Below are 15343 nucleotides of genomic sequence, written 5' to 3'. Positions count from 1 at the left end.
GACTTTATTTTCTTGGACCCCAAAATCACTGCAGATAGTGACTGCAGCCATGAAATTAAGACGCTTGTTCCTTGGAAGAAAAGCTCTGACCAACCTAGACAGTGTATTAAAAAACAGAGATATTACTTTGCCTCAGTTCAGTCACTCAGTCATGTCCGACTCTTTATGACCTCATGGACTGCAGCACTCAAAGCTTCCCTGTCCATCACCAGTTCCCAGAGCTTGCTCAAACTCATGTCCATTGAATCAGTGATTCCATCCAATCATCACATCCTCTGTCATCCCCTTCTCCTCCTGCCTTCAATCATTCCCAGCATTAGGGTCTTTTCCAGTGAGTCAGTTCTTAGCATCAGGTGGCGAAAGTATTGGAACTTAAGCTTCAGCATCAGTCCTTTCAATGTACTTTGCCTACATAGGTCCATATAGTCAAAGCTATGGTTTTTCCAATAGTCATGTATGGATGTGAGATCTGGACAATAAGAAAGGCAGAGTGACAAAGAATTGATGCCTTTGAACCTGTGATGCTGGAGTAGACTCTTGAGAGTCCATTGGACATCCAGGAGATCAAATCAGCTAATCCTAAAGGAAATCAACCTTGAATATTCACTGGAAGGACTGATGCCTAAGCTCCAATACTTTGGCCACCTGATGGGAAGAGTTGACTCATTGGAAAAGACCATGATGCTGGGGAAGATTGAGGGCAGGAGAAGGGGATGATAGAGGATGAAATGGTTGGATAGCATCATCAACTCAATGAAGATGAATTTGAGCAGACTCTGGGAGATGGTGAAGGACAGGGAAGCCTGGTGTGCTGCAATCCATGGAGTCACAAAGAGTCGGACGTGACTGAGTGACCGAACAGTTTTCAGTAAACAGACTAAATCTTTCATCTATGAATTTATCATAAGGAAATATTTAGAGAAGTGGGTTAACTAGACCAAAGGGTATACACATTTTAAGAGGACATATTCCTAAATTGTTCACCAAAAAGATTGTGACAATTTATAATCTTACATATGATGTGAAAGAATGTTCTTTTTCCTGAACAGTGATAATTTTGAGTATCAGTGTTTCAGATTATTTTTCTAAATGACTAGGCATAAATGACATCTCATTAAAAAAATACACACTTCTCTTACTTGTCAGTGTGATTCAACATTTAATAACAAAAAAACCCTTATTTTTGATTATTTAAATACTTAAGTGATTTGTTCCTTCATGTCTTTTGCTTGTTTCTGTTGTGATATTCATCTTTGTGTTGGATAAGAGCCCATTATTTGTTATGTCTTATTTCTTTGTTCTATCAATTTCTTGGCATTTTTACATTAATAGGGTATTTTTTGTCCTATAGAATTTTGAAAATGGATTCTTTCTTTCTTAAATAGGTGAGAACCCTTGTCTGTAGCACTAGCAGATAAATTTTCATGTTTTTCTAGTATTTTAAAAAGTAAATTTTATTCTTACATGAAAATTTGGGGCTAGTTCATTGTGAGGGATATTATTTTGTTTTCTAAGATGTTAACTGATGATTCTTCTACTTTTTATAAGTGACTTAAAATGGAAAGTTTTGTTATCTACTATATTTATGTTTACTAAGGTTAATTTATGGGCTTTTGTTTTTGCCCTGTTGATCTTAAGGTAGTAACCTTGATTTGGGCCATCTATTTACAGATGAATTACGATAACAAAACTGTGTATTTTCCATCAAAATAGATTTTATTGGTAATATTATGTAATAATTGCATTTAAAAAGCTTATTCTGTCATTTAAACCTTTATTAAATTGGTAGTTATTTTTTGCTGGTGAAGTAAAAATGCAGCTAGTGATTTATTAAAGATATGTTGGGACAGATACAGCCTGAAATCTAGTGGTGATTAAGTACACTTCTGTGTGATCATTAAGATGTACTTTGAATCTTATGTGCTCCCCAAAGGAGATCTTAGGTAGAATTCAAAATATTGTTTTTAAAAAAGAATCAGGAATTTAGGGAGTATTCTTAAGAGAATTATTACTTCCAGCATAATTTGAAAGGAATTTTAGGTTTGCAGTCTCTTAGAATCACTGTAAAATTTTAGTTTGAAAAATAAATGTATATATTTAGGGACATAATTATACCAAAGACACAAGAAAAATATGTTACGAGTAAATGGTATAGGTATTAGTTTGTTTTCTTATTTTATACCACATAAAATTTAGTTGAATGTTTAGTTAAAATGTTTCAATGTCTCAAGATAACATACCCTCTAGTGTGGTGACTCAAGTTAGTGTCTTGTGCAGAATCTGAAGTATGTGGCGGCTCTGCCGCCTCTGCACATGCGTGCTGGCCCACGGCCCTGGCGCTCCTCCCGCTGCCGCCTCGCGGGGCTGTCCGGTCCAGGCTGGATGGGAGCGGAGGTGGGAGCCGGGCAGGCAGGGCCCACACACCGAGTTATGCCGTCATGTGGTCATCTGGGCCATCTGAGTCCACTCTTCTCCGCTTTCTCCAGCCTGCATGTTTAGTTAGGCCCTCTAGACTGCAGAGCAAAGAAATTAAGCAGCTGTTTTAGGCAGGTGAGCAGATGTTTAGGAAAAAAACAGTGGGGACCATACCTACTGAGCTTTTGTTGAATACTCTTTGAGTGCAAGAGAAGCCAGCTGTGGAGGTTGTTAGTATTTAATTCTCAGCAGATTGTCACTGTGCAGCATTGTTTCCTGTTTTCCCCAAACATTCCTTTAAGCAGTTTTTTTGGAGACCCTAAGATGAAACCATTGTTCAAGAAATGCTGAAAAGTGGCAGGTACGGCGATAATAGTACAGTTTCTCCTTAGTTTTTGGCATCAGTTTGGCAGAGGAAAGCCGTTCTGGATCATACCTGTTTGGGTGAGTCTTCAAGCCATCACAGGGATTCTTGTCCAACCTCAGATGGACATATGGAGTCCTTACATTCCACCCCTGATGTTCTGTGTGTGGTGTGGGATTTGCTGGGGTGGGTGGGTGTTGAGGACTCCGGCAGGTTTCTTGTGGAGGAAGAAACACAAGTGTGGTAGCAGAGCGTTGCTGCACCTGTGCTGTTAGGTCTCACCTCCACGTGGATCTTCAGGAACATGCAGTAGACAATCACAAAGTCAGTGACAGAAGTCATGTCTCCCAGCTGTGTGTTTTGTGAATTGATGCATCATTTTAAGTATTAATATTAGCCACATCAGAACAAAATTAGGTGTGATTTTTAATTAGGTTCATTGCCACAGTTGTTATAAATTTGAATTTTATATGAATCATGGATTTCTCCTTCTAATATTTCAAGTGATTGACCTGAGTAATAAATTACAACTGCCTATGTGATTTGCATTGTTAGGCTATTTCCTGTTTGTCTTTGCACTTTGTAGGAAAAAAGATTTCTTCCAAAGTTTGTGTATAACAAAGGTTTAAATATTCAAAGTGGCCACATTTGATTGTTCCTACCTTATTTAAAAGAAAAATGGAAGTCGTATAGTAAAGGAGAAAAATGAAGTGTCTGTGAAATGAAAAGGCAAAACAAATGTAGGAAATTAAAATTATTTCAAGCATTAGTGATGATTTAGGGTGAAAGCAAAGGAAAATTATTATTTTGGTTTATTTAGCAGTTGAAATAAGAACAGACTAGCCTTCTTTCCTGGCTTTTGTTTTACCCCTCACTTCTGTATTCTTTCACTGAAAGATGGGTAATACTGGGCTTCCTCTCTTCTGGCAGGTTGGCTTTACTAGAACAGTCCCTGTCCCCATACATTCGGGCCCAGCTGCGTGTCTGCTCTTGACCTCCAGAGTGCTGGTGACTGGAGGTGGCTCTGATCCCCTGCGTGGGCCGCTGTGCCACTCCCACAAAGGCTCCTTGTGAAGCAGGCTCACTGTGTCGTGAGCCCTGTTAGTTTGCGTCATTTGCTCTCTCCTCCAGTCCCTCCCACCTTTGTTTTCTTGCAACACACTGGTCATGGTGATGTGGGATAAATGTGCCTTACTGGGTACGTGTGGCACATTTTTAGAAATTGAGGTGCAGTTAATGTATACTGTTATATAAGTTTCAGGTATACAATGTAGCTATTCACAGCATTTAAAGGTCATATTTCGTTTATAGTTAATATAAATATTGGCTGTATTCCCTGTGTTGTAGTATATTTCCTTGTAGCTAGTTTATTTTGTGATAGTAGTTTGTACCTCTTAATCTGGCACCCCATGTTGCCCCCCGTTCCCTGTCCTCGCTGGTAACTGCTAGTTCGTTCTCTGTATCTTTGAGTCTGTTGCTTTTTTGTTATATTCTCTAGTTTGTCATGTTTTTTGGATTCCATATATGAGTGATATTACACAGTACTTACCTTTCTCTGACTTATTTCACCTCCCATAATGCCCTTCAGGTTCTTCCCTGTTGTTGCAAATGGCAAAGCTTCATCTTTTTTATGACCGAGTAGTAGTCTGTGTGTGTGTGTGTGTGTGTGTGTGTGTGTGTGTGTGTACACACTGCGTTTTCTTTACTCACTCATCTGTTGATGGACACTCAGGTTGCTTCCATATCTTATCAACTGTAAATAGTGCTGCTGTGAACATTGGGGTGCTTGAATCTTTCCGAATTATAGTAGTGCTTTTTTGGATATATACCCAGGAGTGGAATTGGTTGCCATATGGTAGTCCTGTTTTCAGTGTTTTGGGGAACCTTAAGGCACACACTGGACTGCTGCTGCATTGCTGGAAGCAGTGTGTGTGTCACAGCCCTGACCTTCTCGCACAGTCTTTGTCCTTAGTGCTCCCATAGCATTGTCATCTCGGCCACATCCCTCACCCTGTCATGCTTCCAGTTTGCATGTCTGTCTTCTCCATTTGACTGTGAGCTCTTTCAGGGCAAGGACTGTCCCTCATTTATCTTTGTATCTGTATTTTGGTGCCTGGACAAGACAGGTGTTCACTAAAGTTTAGTTGGATAATTATTGTCAAAGCAGAGATACAACTCTAGGTATCTGCCCTGTGTGAGAGCCTGTGACAGATTTACCTGTGTAGTTTTCTTTAAATTACGCTTGACCCTATGGAAAAGCTTCTAATCTACTTTGGATTATTTGTACTATGATAATAAGTGGGAAAGATTAGAAAATGAAGAGGAAAAAAATCAACTGTAACTCCATTTCTCAATGGTAATGCTGTTAGCATTTTGTAATTTTATCTTTGTTCTCAAGAACATTTGTATGTTTTCCATAGAGTTACATCATATGTGAACATACTTGTTTGCAACTTGATTTTTTTTTTTTGTCTAACTAGCTCAGTGAATAATAGATGCTCAGTAGATACTTGTTTAAAGAATACTTTCCATGTTATCAAATATGTTTTAGCATCATACTTTATTGTTGCATATTATGGTATTCTGTTATATGGATATAATTTATTCAACTAATCTTACTCACTGTTTAGTTATTTATTCATTTAATCGTGCTTGTCTCCCCAGCTTCGCCTCTCTATTCTTTAGTAATATTGATCCATCTGAAGGCTTTGAAAGCTTCACCTTTCTTTCACTTCCAGATAATTTGCATTGCTGTTCCTTCTGCTCATAACACACTTCCTGCTTTCCCTAGCTAATGCACATTTTCTAAGCATAAGCTTATTCTTCCTTCCTGACAGTTCCCCCAGGCTGGGTTAGTTGTCCCTTTAGTGTGCTTGATAGGCGGCGTTTGGTACTTACTCCTAGAGGTGTTTAGTCTGCTGTGTGTTAATTGCATGCTTTCTTAAGTATGTCTCCCGCTGGACTGTGAACTCCTTTAGGAAGGAACTATGTCTTATTTCCACTTGTAATACCTAGTCCTAAGTGTGGTGCGAGTGTGTTGGAGGATCTCATTAGGAAATACATTTTTGAATGAATGAATGAATGCACAAATGACCCCTCAGTTTCTACTGTTTATCACTCACTCAGCAATGATCTTTGTCTTGTATTTTAAATTATCAGATAAGCATGATAACTGATAATACCTTTCATTTGTAAAGTGGTTTATAGCATTATAACCATATTATAACCATTTTATATTAAAATATACAATATTTTCAGAGCTATTATTATTTTTTGATGTGTTGAACTTTATTTCTGATGCTTTGGGAAAGTAGGAGAAAAAATACACTGAGGTAGTTCTTCCCTTTCTTGAAAATGGAGGCATTAATGGTGAGGAGGAGGAAGCAGCTGAGGAAACGTTTCTTAATGTCAAGGGATTGAGCAGTCAAGTGCATGTGTGTGCACGCGTGCGCGCACTTCTGACTCTGCAGCCCCATGGACAGACTTGCCAGGCTCCTCCGTCCATGGGTTTCCCAGGCAAGAATACCCGAGTGGGCTGCCATTTCCTTCTCCACAAAGCTATTATTTTAGATTGTTAAAGTTATTGGTATTGCATTATCAAATGAACTGATCCGTTTTGTAAGTAATATATTAGTCTTTATTGATAGTTAAGTAGCCATGTTAGTAATTCTTATATCTGTGCAGTTTTAACTTTTCTAAGTAGAGAATTTGCTTTCTAAGAAAATTTCAATTAATAGGTTATATCATTTATATTTTAAGCCTGTCTTAAGTAGTGATTAGATATTAACTCTAATGAAACTTTATTTTGGTTTTAATTGATTTAAAACTACAGCACGAAGCTGAAGGCTCTTATTTTTTGTACCTAATGGCTCATAGTAATTGGGCTTTGCTCAGATAACAAGAAGAATAACCATAAAACAAATATTTGGATAGGGATCAGGGAACCTAACAGTAGCAGAAAATAAGAGTGCTTGATTAGGCTTATGAGATAATAGAAATGAATTCTTCACAGTTCTCTGTATTGTCATTAAATGACAATTATCCTTTCTTTTCCTTGTTTTTTTTTTTCATCTAAATAACTCCTTACAGTAGTGATTCCCACTGGGAAGCGGCATACCCTGGGGGTGAGGGCAGTTCTGAGAAGAGGGGTCCCCAGAGGAGGCTGTCAACTGCTCTGCCCTCTGCCAGTATGGGCAGTAACATGGCCAGCCGTGGTGAGTGTGGACCCAGCTCGGGTATATGCACACAGGCTGGGAGCCACTGCTCTGCAGGAAGACTGGCGCGTAAGGAAGAGCCTTGTGGTAGGATAGAAGGGACCCTGGGTGTGGGTCTGCCCCTGGATAGTTGTGTGAATTTAGGCAGGTTGTCCAGCTTGTCTTCACCTTCACCTTCCTTTCTGTAAAAGAAAGGAATTGGATTAGATGATCTGTAAACTCACGTTTAGAATATCTGATTTTTCTGATGTTCAAATATATAAGAAGAATCTTGCTCTTGAGAGAAAACATATGAATGAAAAATGAGATTGTTCCTTTCATAAAACGTGATAATATTACATTTATTTACCAGATGATTAGCGTTTCTATACATTTTTGAAGCCCTTCAAATGAATCTTCTGTAGTTAAAAATCACTGACAATTCTTTATTATCTCAGAAAAAGGAAAATCTTGGTGAATTTTTTCTCTGTGCTCAAGCACTTGAATCTAGGACAGTGATCTCATCTGGCCTCATTGTTTTAAATATCATCTCCGTGCTGATGACTTACAACTCGTTATCTGTAGTCTATGTTGCTCCCCTGAGACTACCTTCCAGTTTACTGGTCCTCTGAGAAATCTAGTGGGCATCTCAGACTTAATCTGCCTACATCTGAATTCCTGTTTTGCTTCCCGAAAAGTCTGCTGTTCCTGGAGTTTTCCGTATTTGCTCAGAACAGAGCTCTGGCACCCTTCTTAGTCCCTGGTACAGCCAGCACTGCCCACCTGTCTCTGGTACCCTTTCCTCCTGCCCTTATTCCACTGTAGTCCAGAGCCAGCACTCTCGGTTTTAGTTGTAAGTTGTCATTGTCACTCCTCTGCCCACAACCTTCAGTGGGTCCCATCTCCCCCAGCAGACAGGCAGGGCTCTTACAATGGTCAGCACGTCCCCCCGCACCTGGTGCTCCTGACTCCTCATCCACACTCTCGCTTACTTGCTTTTCTTCACACATCCTGGCCGCCTCGCTGTTCCCAGGACATTCCAGGCACACTTCCTCCTCAGGGCCTTTGCACTGGCTGTTTCCTCTGCCTTACATTCTCTCCACAGACCACCCTCTCATCTCCTTCCAGCTGCCCCGTGCAGCCCTCTACTGGAAGGTGTTCACTGATAGTTCTGTTGACCTGCCCCCCACCGCCGCCCCCACGCCCCCCACCATGCCCTGGCTGCACGAAGCTTTTTCCTCCACAATGCATGGTGTCGTCTAGAAACCCTGTAGTTTATTAGGCTTGTTTGTTGTCTGTCTTCTAGAGTATCAGCTTTGGAGGGCAGGGATTTTTGTTTGTGTATCTGCTGTATCACTGCTGTATCACTGGCTTTGTGATATTTGGTAAATAAATCTGTATAGTCTCTTTCCCATCTGTAAAAATAAAGATATACAGGATTGTGTGTAGTTTATAGACATCGTACTATAAACCTCATACTCCCCAGTGAGTGTATTATGAGGCTGAAGAGATCATTTCACAAACCGTATATATGGTGGCCCCTATAGAGAGAGGTCCTTGACTGAGAGAGGCTGTCTCCCCCTCTGCCTCGCCAGTGTGACTGGGAAGCTGAGGGGCTCCTGGTGCTGGGAGGCTAGTACCCGCCCCTCACCCCCTCAGCCACCCACCCCCACCCCCCCCCCCCCCCCCCGACTGCTGTGCCTACGCGGCCTTCTGTGCTCCGGCTTCAAAGTGGACATGGGCCCAGACAACTTTTGCACTTTATTTTCAATTTAAACATTTGATTGTGACCTAATACTGGAATCTTTTATAGCATTTTTTTTTCTATTGTAAAACTAATTTCTAGTTTTCAGACTGCATTGAAAGGACAGTTTGGAACATAGCTCATTTAAAAGCTTGGAGTTACATTTTAGAATGATATTTCTGTGGTTATATAGGAAAAACATCAGTAAAAGAGGCAAGATTAAAATATCATCATATCCCAACCAGTCCTGAAAGTGTATTTATCATGCATCTAAGCTTTTAAAAATGCAATCTCTGTTCTTTATCAATACAAATTTGCTTTATGAAGATAAGTTAAATGTAAACAGACAATGGAAAATGCTTATTTTGATAATCTAATATCACTGTTGCATTAAACCCCTCTGTGTAGCAAAGGTAACTTAACCCTTAAAAACATGTGTTCCCTACTTCTGCCTCTTGACATAGATGAGTGCGAGTGTTGAGGTGCTGGCTGTGTCTTGATTGGAACCAGAAGGAGCTGGAAGTTGGTTCCTATCAGTTGTCCTTGCCCTGACTCTTCTCAGATTGTCCCATTTTGTTTGTTTTTTCAGTTTAGCACAGAAGCTTTTTGCTTCTGTAAGCCATTCACAAAAGTTATGAGGTGTGAGCCACTAAGAATGCGTTCCCTTTACATAAGAGCAACTTCAGTAGCCCCTGGGGCTGAGAGAGACATTTCATGTATTGTGGAAATTTTTGTGCCTCTTCTATCCGTGTGTGAAGGAAAGTCGTAGGAGTATGCCTGCCTCCTCTACTGAAACCCCAGAGGGCCAGGCGGCCTTCAGGCCTCCTCCTCAGTCCCCAAGCCCTGTGATGTGTAGTCACAGGTGTTCTGCCTTTTGTACTTGCCTGTCTGGCTTTAGCTTTGTTGCCTTTGACTTTGTGACTAGAGCTGCATAGGTGGTTAAACTCACTGGCTTTGAGGCCAACCTGGCTTTGAGTTCTAACTCTGGCTTACTGAATCTCAGTTTCTTCATCTTTTGAGTTGTGGGGCTGATGGTATATGCTATACTTCTGAAGGGTACTGTAATGAGAATTCCGTAAGAAGTGCATGCAAATGTGTAGGGCAGGCCCATGCCTGTGTAGGTAAGCTCCCTAGATATTAGCTGTACGATGGAAATCTGCCATAAGCTATGTTTCTGTTATTTGTTCAACAAGGCTGTGACCAGAGCAGGTGTGTCCCAGCCACAGTGAGTCCAGCGACAGGGGTGGTTGTGCCATGGAACTTGTCAGTTAATTAGAAGCAAGCTTTTGACCTAATCTCAAGTGGGAAAAAATGTAAATTGAAGCAGGGATATGGTTTTAAATTAAAAGTCTAATAAAGAATTCTGGAATTAAAAAAAGATTTAGGCATATCTGTAGTTTTCCACAGTTTTGAATAAAAGTGCTTCCACAAACTGACAGAGTTGCCTGTCAGGACAATTAGTAGGTCAGCACTAGACAAATAAGAAAGGGAGTAGAGAGAACAAGGTCTATGAAGTAGACTGGAGCAGGTCCATGGAGCTTAAAAAAAGCAAAGTGGGACAAGGAGAGCAATTGTTCGCTGGAAAGTGAAGGTAGTAGTTTTCCAGCACAGAAGCCATAACCTCCGGTGGCAGTCACAATTTAACAGCTGGTTTTGAAAGAAAGTATTCGGTTTAGGAATAAAAACCTCTTCTATTAAATATACAATAATCATATTCATATTAAATATTTTTGTAGCCTGTTTTAGTAGTGTGTGAAAGTGTGCTATTAACTTAGGTAGTACATTTATTTACACTGCAGTAAGATTTACTATAGTGAACATATTGAGTACATTGATATATTTACCTGGAAAAATCTTAATGCAAAAATTTTTTAATCTTTTTCTCTATTAAAATTAGGCAATCTTAGAAACAGCTAAATAGTCATCAGCTGATAAATGGATGACTAAAATGAGGTCCCTCCACAAAGTGTAATATTGTTTGGCAATAAAAAGAAATGAAGTAGTGATACATGGATGGAGCTTGCAGTGAGACATGCTGAGTAACAGAAAAGTGAAGTTGCTCAGTCATGTCCGACTCTCTGTGACCCCACGGACTGTAGCCCACCAGGCTTCTCCATCCATGGGATTTTCCAGGCAAGAATACTGGAGTGGGTTGCCATTTCCTTCTCCAGGGGATCTTCCCAACCCAGGGATTGAACCTGGGTCTCCTGGATTGTAGGCAGATGCTTTACTGTCTAAGCCACCAGGGAAGTTGAGTAACAGACTTGTTGTATGACTTCATCTGTATGAATTGTTCAGAGCAAGTACCTTAGTAGAAATAGAAAGTAGTCTGATAATTGTCTACCAGCAGGAAGAGGATGGGGTTGGGGGAAAATGGTGAGTGACTGCTATTGGGTGTGGGGTTTCCCTAGGGTGAAGAAAACATTCTAGAATTGATTGTGGTCATGATTGCATAACTCTTAGGATATGGAAAACCACTGAGTTGTGTACTTTAAATGGGTGAATTGTATGGTATGTGATTATATCTTAAGAAAGCTGTTAACTTTTTAAAAAATTAAGCAATTTTAGAGAGTCCCTGACTTAAAAAAGCAAAGGCATTGAATAGATTATTCACACTGAACTAGATCCTCCCTAATACCTAACCCAGGGGGCACCAACTCCAGTGCATGCTGGTCACTTAAGAAGCGGTTCCAGTGTGGAGCCCAGACCCACCCTGCAGGTTCCAATCCATGGTCTGCAGGCCTGGGAAGGGCTGAGACACTCACTTTCAACAGGTGCCTGAGGAATCTGCTGTTCTGTGTGTTAGAAATTGAGAGCCACTCAGGGAGAGTTCTCTTAGAATATTTTCCTATGTCTGTTGATCCAGTCTTTATTTTTATTCAGTTGCTTTGGCTGCCTTATCTGTACTAAAATACATATATTTAGCAATTTATTTAGAGTTTGAAATTATATCAGAACCACTCTAGCATTGCCTTATTATAGACCAGGTAGCTGAAGCCAGGTAAGTTGAGTTTTTTCTTGAGTCTCAAAGCTGCTAAGTGGGAGAATTGGAATCCAGGTTTTGGTCTGCTTAAGTCCAACCCAGTACTTTTTTTTTCTCAGTTATGTCGGGTCTTCACTGCTGCATGGAGGCTTTCTCTAGTTGTGGCGAGTGGGGGCTACTTACTAGTTGTGATGTGTGGTCTCTTCATTGGGGTGACTTCTTTCGTAGAATACAGGCTCTAGAGCATGGGCTCAATAGTTGTGGCACCCAGGCTTAGTTATCCTACAGTGTATGGAATTCCTGGATTAGGGATCGAACCCATGTCCCCTGCATTGGCAGCCAGATTTTTCACCACTGAATAGTCAGGAAAGTCCCAATCCAGTACTCTTTTCATTTGTGTTTCAGAATCTTGTCTTGTATCTAATAATAATCCCTTAACCGGGCTGAGACCACCACAGGTTTAGATCCTTTCTACCTGCTGTTTAGTGGCTCTTCCTCTTTATTGGCTCTGAGAGTTTGAACAGATTGCTTCACTCCTCTGTGCTTCAATTTCTTAATCAGAAGGAAGCAGGGTAAGAATAATGCCTACTTGATAGAATTGCTATGATGATTTAGTGATTCAGTACGTGTGGAGTGCTTGGCAGAGTCATTGACATGATTCTTGCTAAGTAAATGTTAGCTCTCATTTCTGATCATAGACTCAGACTCTCTCAGGGTCTAGATTCAGGAATATCTTTAAAAGGACAGTGAAATGAAATATGCGTTTTCCTCAACATATCTGTGTTATAATTTTTCTGATGGGCCTTAGTAGGTAAAACCCAGAGCAGTGATTGTCGAATTTATGCAGAGGATGGAGCTACCACGCCTGTTACAGAACACATGATAAACTGTTTTAAAAATTGGAAATAATTTTGCTAGCAGAGAATGACTTTATTCTGTCTGTACAACATAAATTCACTTTAAGCATACATAGTCATGAGAAGGCTGTGGAATAAGCCTAATCAGTTCCTTGTAAATAGATGTTAAATTTGCATATTGTTAATTTGTTTGATCATCTGCCAGTAAGTATATTAGATGGCTTTGAGAGAATTGTCCTCATTAATGCACGTACTTCTGTGATTTGGAAAAAGCTGTTAATCCTGGATATTGGGGGTGCTTCGTGCCAGCCTGTGGGATGGCATGGTAACCTAGGGTCTTGGGAACCATTGTTTTATGGGCATAAGAGTGAGGGTAGACATGGGTCAAGCCAGATTATTTCTGGGAATAACAGTTTGCTCTGTAGGGCTTAATGTTTTAAGACTATGATGGCAAAAAACTTGAGTTGTGAAAAATGATTTTTGTGGTTTTTGTAATTCAAAATTTATAAAAGTTTTATACGGTCTTACAAAAACATTCACGTAATAGAGAAAGAGACTGTTTGCCAAGCTCTCCTGGCCTCATTTACAGAGGTAACTTAACAGTTTGTCTGTTCTTCTAGAAAAATGTATAGTACCTGTATACACAGGCATATGTTTATTCTGCATATATTTATTGTGTATATCAGTGTTCTTATGCAGCTGCCTTTTGAACCATGATACATGCTGGGCATCTTGTTACATGTTGGTACACGTAGAGCTGCCCCATTGTGCACCTCATTGGTGGCACACTAAGTTTCAAAAGCTACAGTATGCTAGGCACTGTTCTAAGCTCTTTGCATGTATTATTACCTCACTTAATCTTCACAAGAACCTTATGAAGTAGGTACGGCTACTATCCCCATTTTGTACATGAGCTGACAGGCACAGAGGTACATGAGGCAGTTTTTCCAGTAACACATGAGTAATGGAGCCAGGATGTGAACCCAGGCAAGTAACTTCATAGACTGCCTTTTTAACCAAAGCATGACATTTCCCCTGTGAATAGACATCACATTATTTTCTGTTTTTCATTGTAACTTATTTTTCTATAAATGGGTTATTAAATTTTCTAAACTTACTCTTATTTTTATATGTGTAGAAGGAATAACTAGCTTTTAACAAAGGAGAGAATTATCTGATTGTTTCTGTTCCACTCTGACATCTCAGTTATTGCCATCTGTGAAAGCCTTCTGTCTGGTGGGATCCTAGTTGGCCCTTTCTCTTCCTCTCAAAGTTTTACTCTATCAGTTTCTCTAACTTTTGCTTATCTAATGAAAAATCAGGCTTATTCTTTGAAAGGTGAAATGTTCTAGTACTCCTATGTCACATACAAGCTTGCACATAGATATATGTGCATGTTTTTCATTTGGCTTGTTGATCATATTACAAGTCTCATATTGCAAGATCACACAGTCTTCGCTGTAATTTTTTTTTTTTAATAAGTTTCTGAGGGAAATGTTTTAAAATTTCCTACTGTGATAAGGGCTTATCATTTTTAATTAGTAATTATGACAGTTTTAGGTAAAACATTTGTGGTTTTATTTTAGAGCTGTATTGTTTGGTACATGCAAGTTCAGTTCACAATATTTTTGAGATGTTCCTTTTTGCCCTTTTAAATACTGCTTTTGCTGAATTCTCATTTTTGGATATTAACATTATTAGTGTGGTTTTCTTCTCATTTGTATTTTTCTGGAATGTACCTTTCCATCCTTTTAATCTTTCACCTGTTTTGCCTATCACATGTTTTACCTGTTTCCATTTATTGTGATTTCTGATGTATTTGCACTCATTTCCTTCATCTTATTTTGTGTTATCTGTTTGTCATGTCAGTCACACTGTCCTGCAGAGAAACATTCACCTGAAATAGTGAAGCTGCTGCCTCTTATTAGGAGCTGCATTCTCCAGTGTGCTCAGACCTCACCTGGCCATTCACTTTATCTCTGTGATCCCAGTAATAAGTTCCATGAGTGTGGGGTCCAGACTCTACCTGTTTTCTTCACCACTGCACTCCGCACCAGATATGGGACCTGGTACAGAGGTGCTCCGTGAACATTTACTGAATGAATCGATGAATGTTCAGTTCAGTCGCATCTGAGATTTTAAAAAAAAACACAGATGAGACTTTTTAAGCTCCTCAAATTTAATGTGTCACATTTCTGAAATGGAATAGATTAGACGTAGCTTAAATATCATACTAAATGTTTTATGCCTTACAGTTCTATAAAGTTGTCTCTATTAACCGCCTTCCTTAATGTTCCTAGGTTATAGAATCTTTGGGAATTATTATTTATAAGGCACTGGACTATGGCTTGAAGGAGAATGAAGAAAGGGAGTTAAGCCCCCCACTGGAGCAGCTCATTGATCGCATGGCCAACACAGTAGAGGCTGACGGCAGCAATGACGAGGGCTACGAGGCTGCAGATGAGGGTCTGGAGGAGGATGACGACGAAAAGAGGAAAGTTTCAGCCATCCGGTCCTATAGAGATGTCATGAAGGTAAAGTTTACAGCAGTATCTCTTTCTTTCAAGAGTTGTTATTTCACTTTAAAAAATTGATTAGCATTTGATAATAGTTCCTAGACTTTCAGCTTTCAGTGAAATACATTGTTGTTGTTATTTACTCACTAAGTTGTCTTCAGCTCTTTGCAACCCCATGGACTGCAACATGCCAGGCTTCCTTGTCCTTCACCATGTCCCAGAGTTTGCTCAGTTTCATGTCCATAATGAAATGCATAAGAGTATTCTAATT

General features: G+C 39.8%; 1 protein-coding gene across 3 annotated transcripts in view; it reads left to right on the top strand.

The window, feature by feature from the left end:
- SPIRE1 (spire type actin nucleation factor 1) overlaps positions 1-15343 on the top strand; it is a 142026-nt gene that overhangs the window by 44848 nt on the left and 81835 nt on the right. For all 3 annotated transcript variants that reach the window (XM_069569033.1, XM_069569032.1, XM_069569034.1), the window contains exon 3: positions 14857-15090. In XM_069569033.1, the coding sequence (XP_069425134.1) occupies positions 14857-15090 (234 nt within the window). The remainder of the gene's footprint in view (positions 1-14856; positions 15091-15343) is intronic.

The sequence above is a fragment of the Ovis canadensis genome, chromosome 23, assembly GCF_042477335.2.
Source record: "Ovis canadensis isolate MfBH-ARS-UI-01 breed Bighorn chromosome 23, ARS-UI_OviCan_v2, whole genome shotgun sequence".
Classification (NCBI taxonomy): Eukaryota; Metazoa; Chordata; class Mammalia; order Artiodactyla; family Bovidae; genus Ovis; species Ovis canadensis.
The sequence above is the reverse complement of the archived record's forward strand: the minus strand, read 5'-3'. Positions and strand labels throughout refer to the sequence as shown.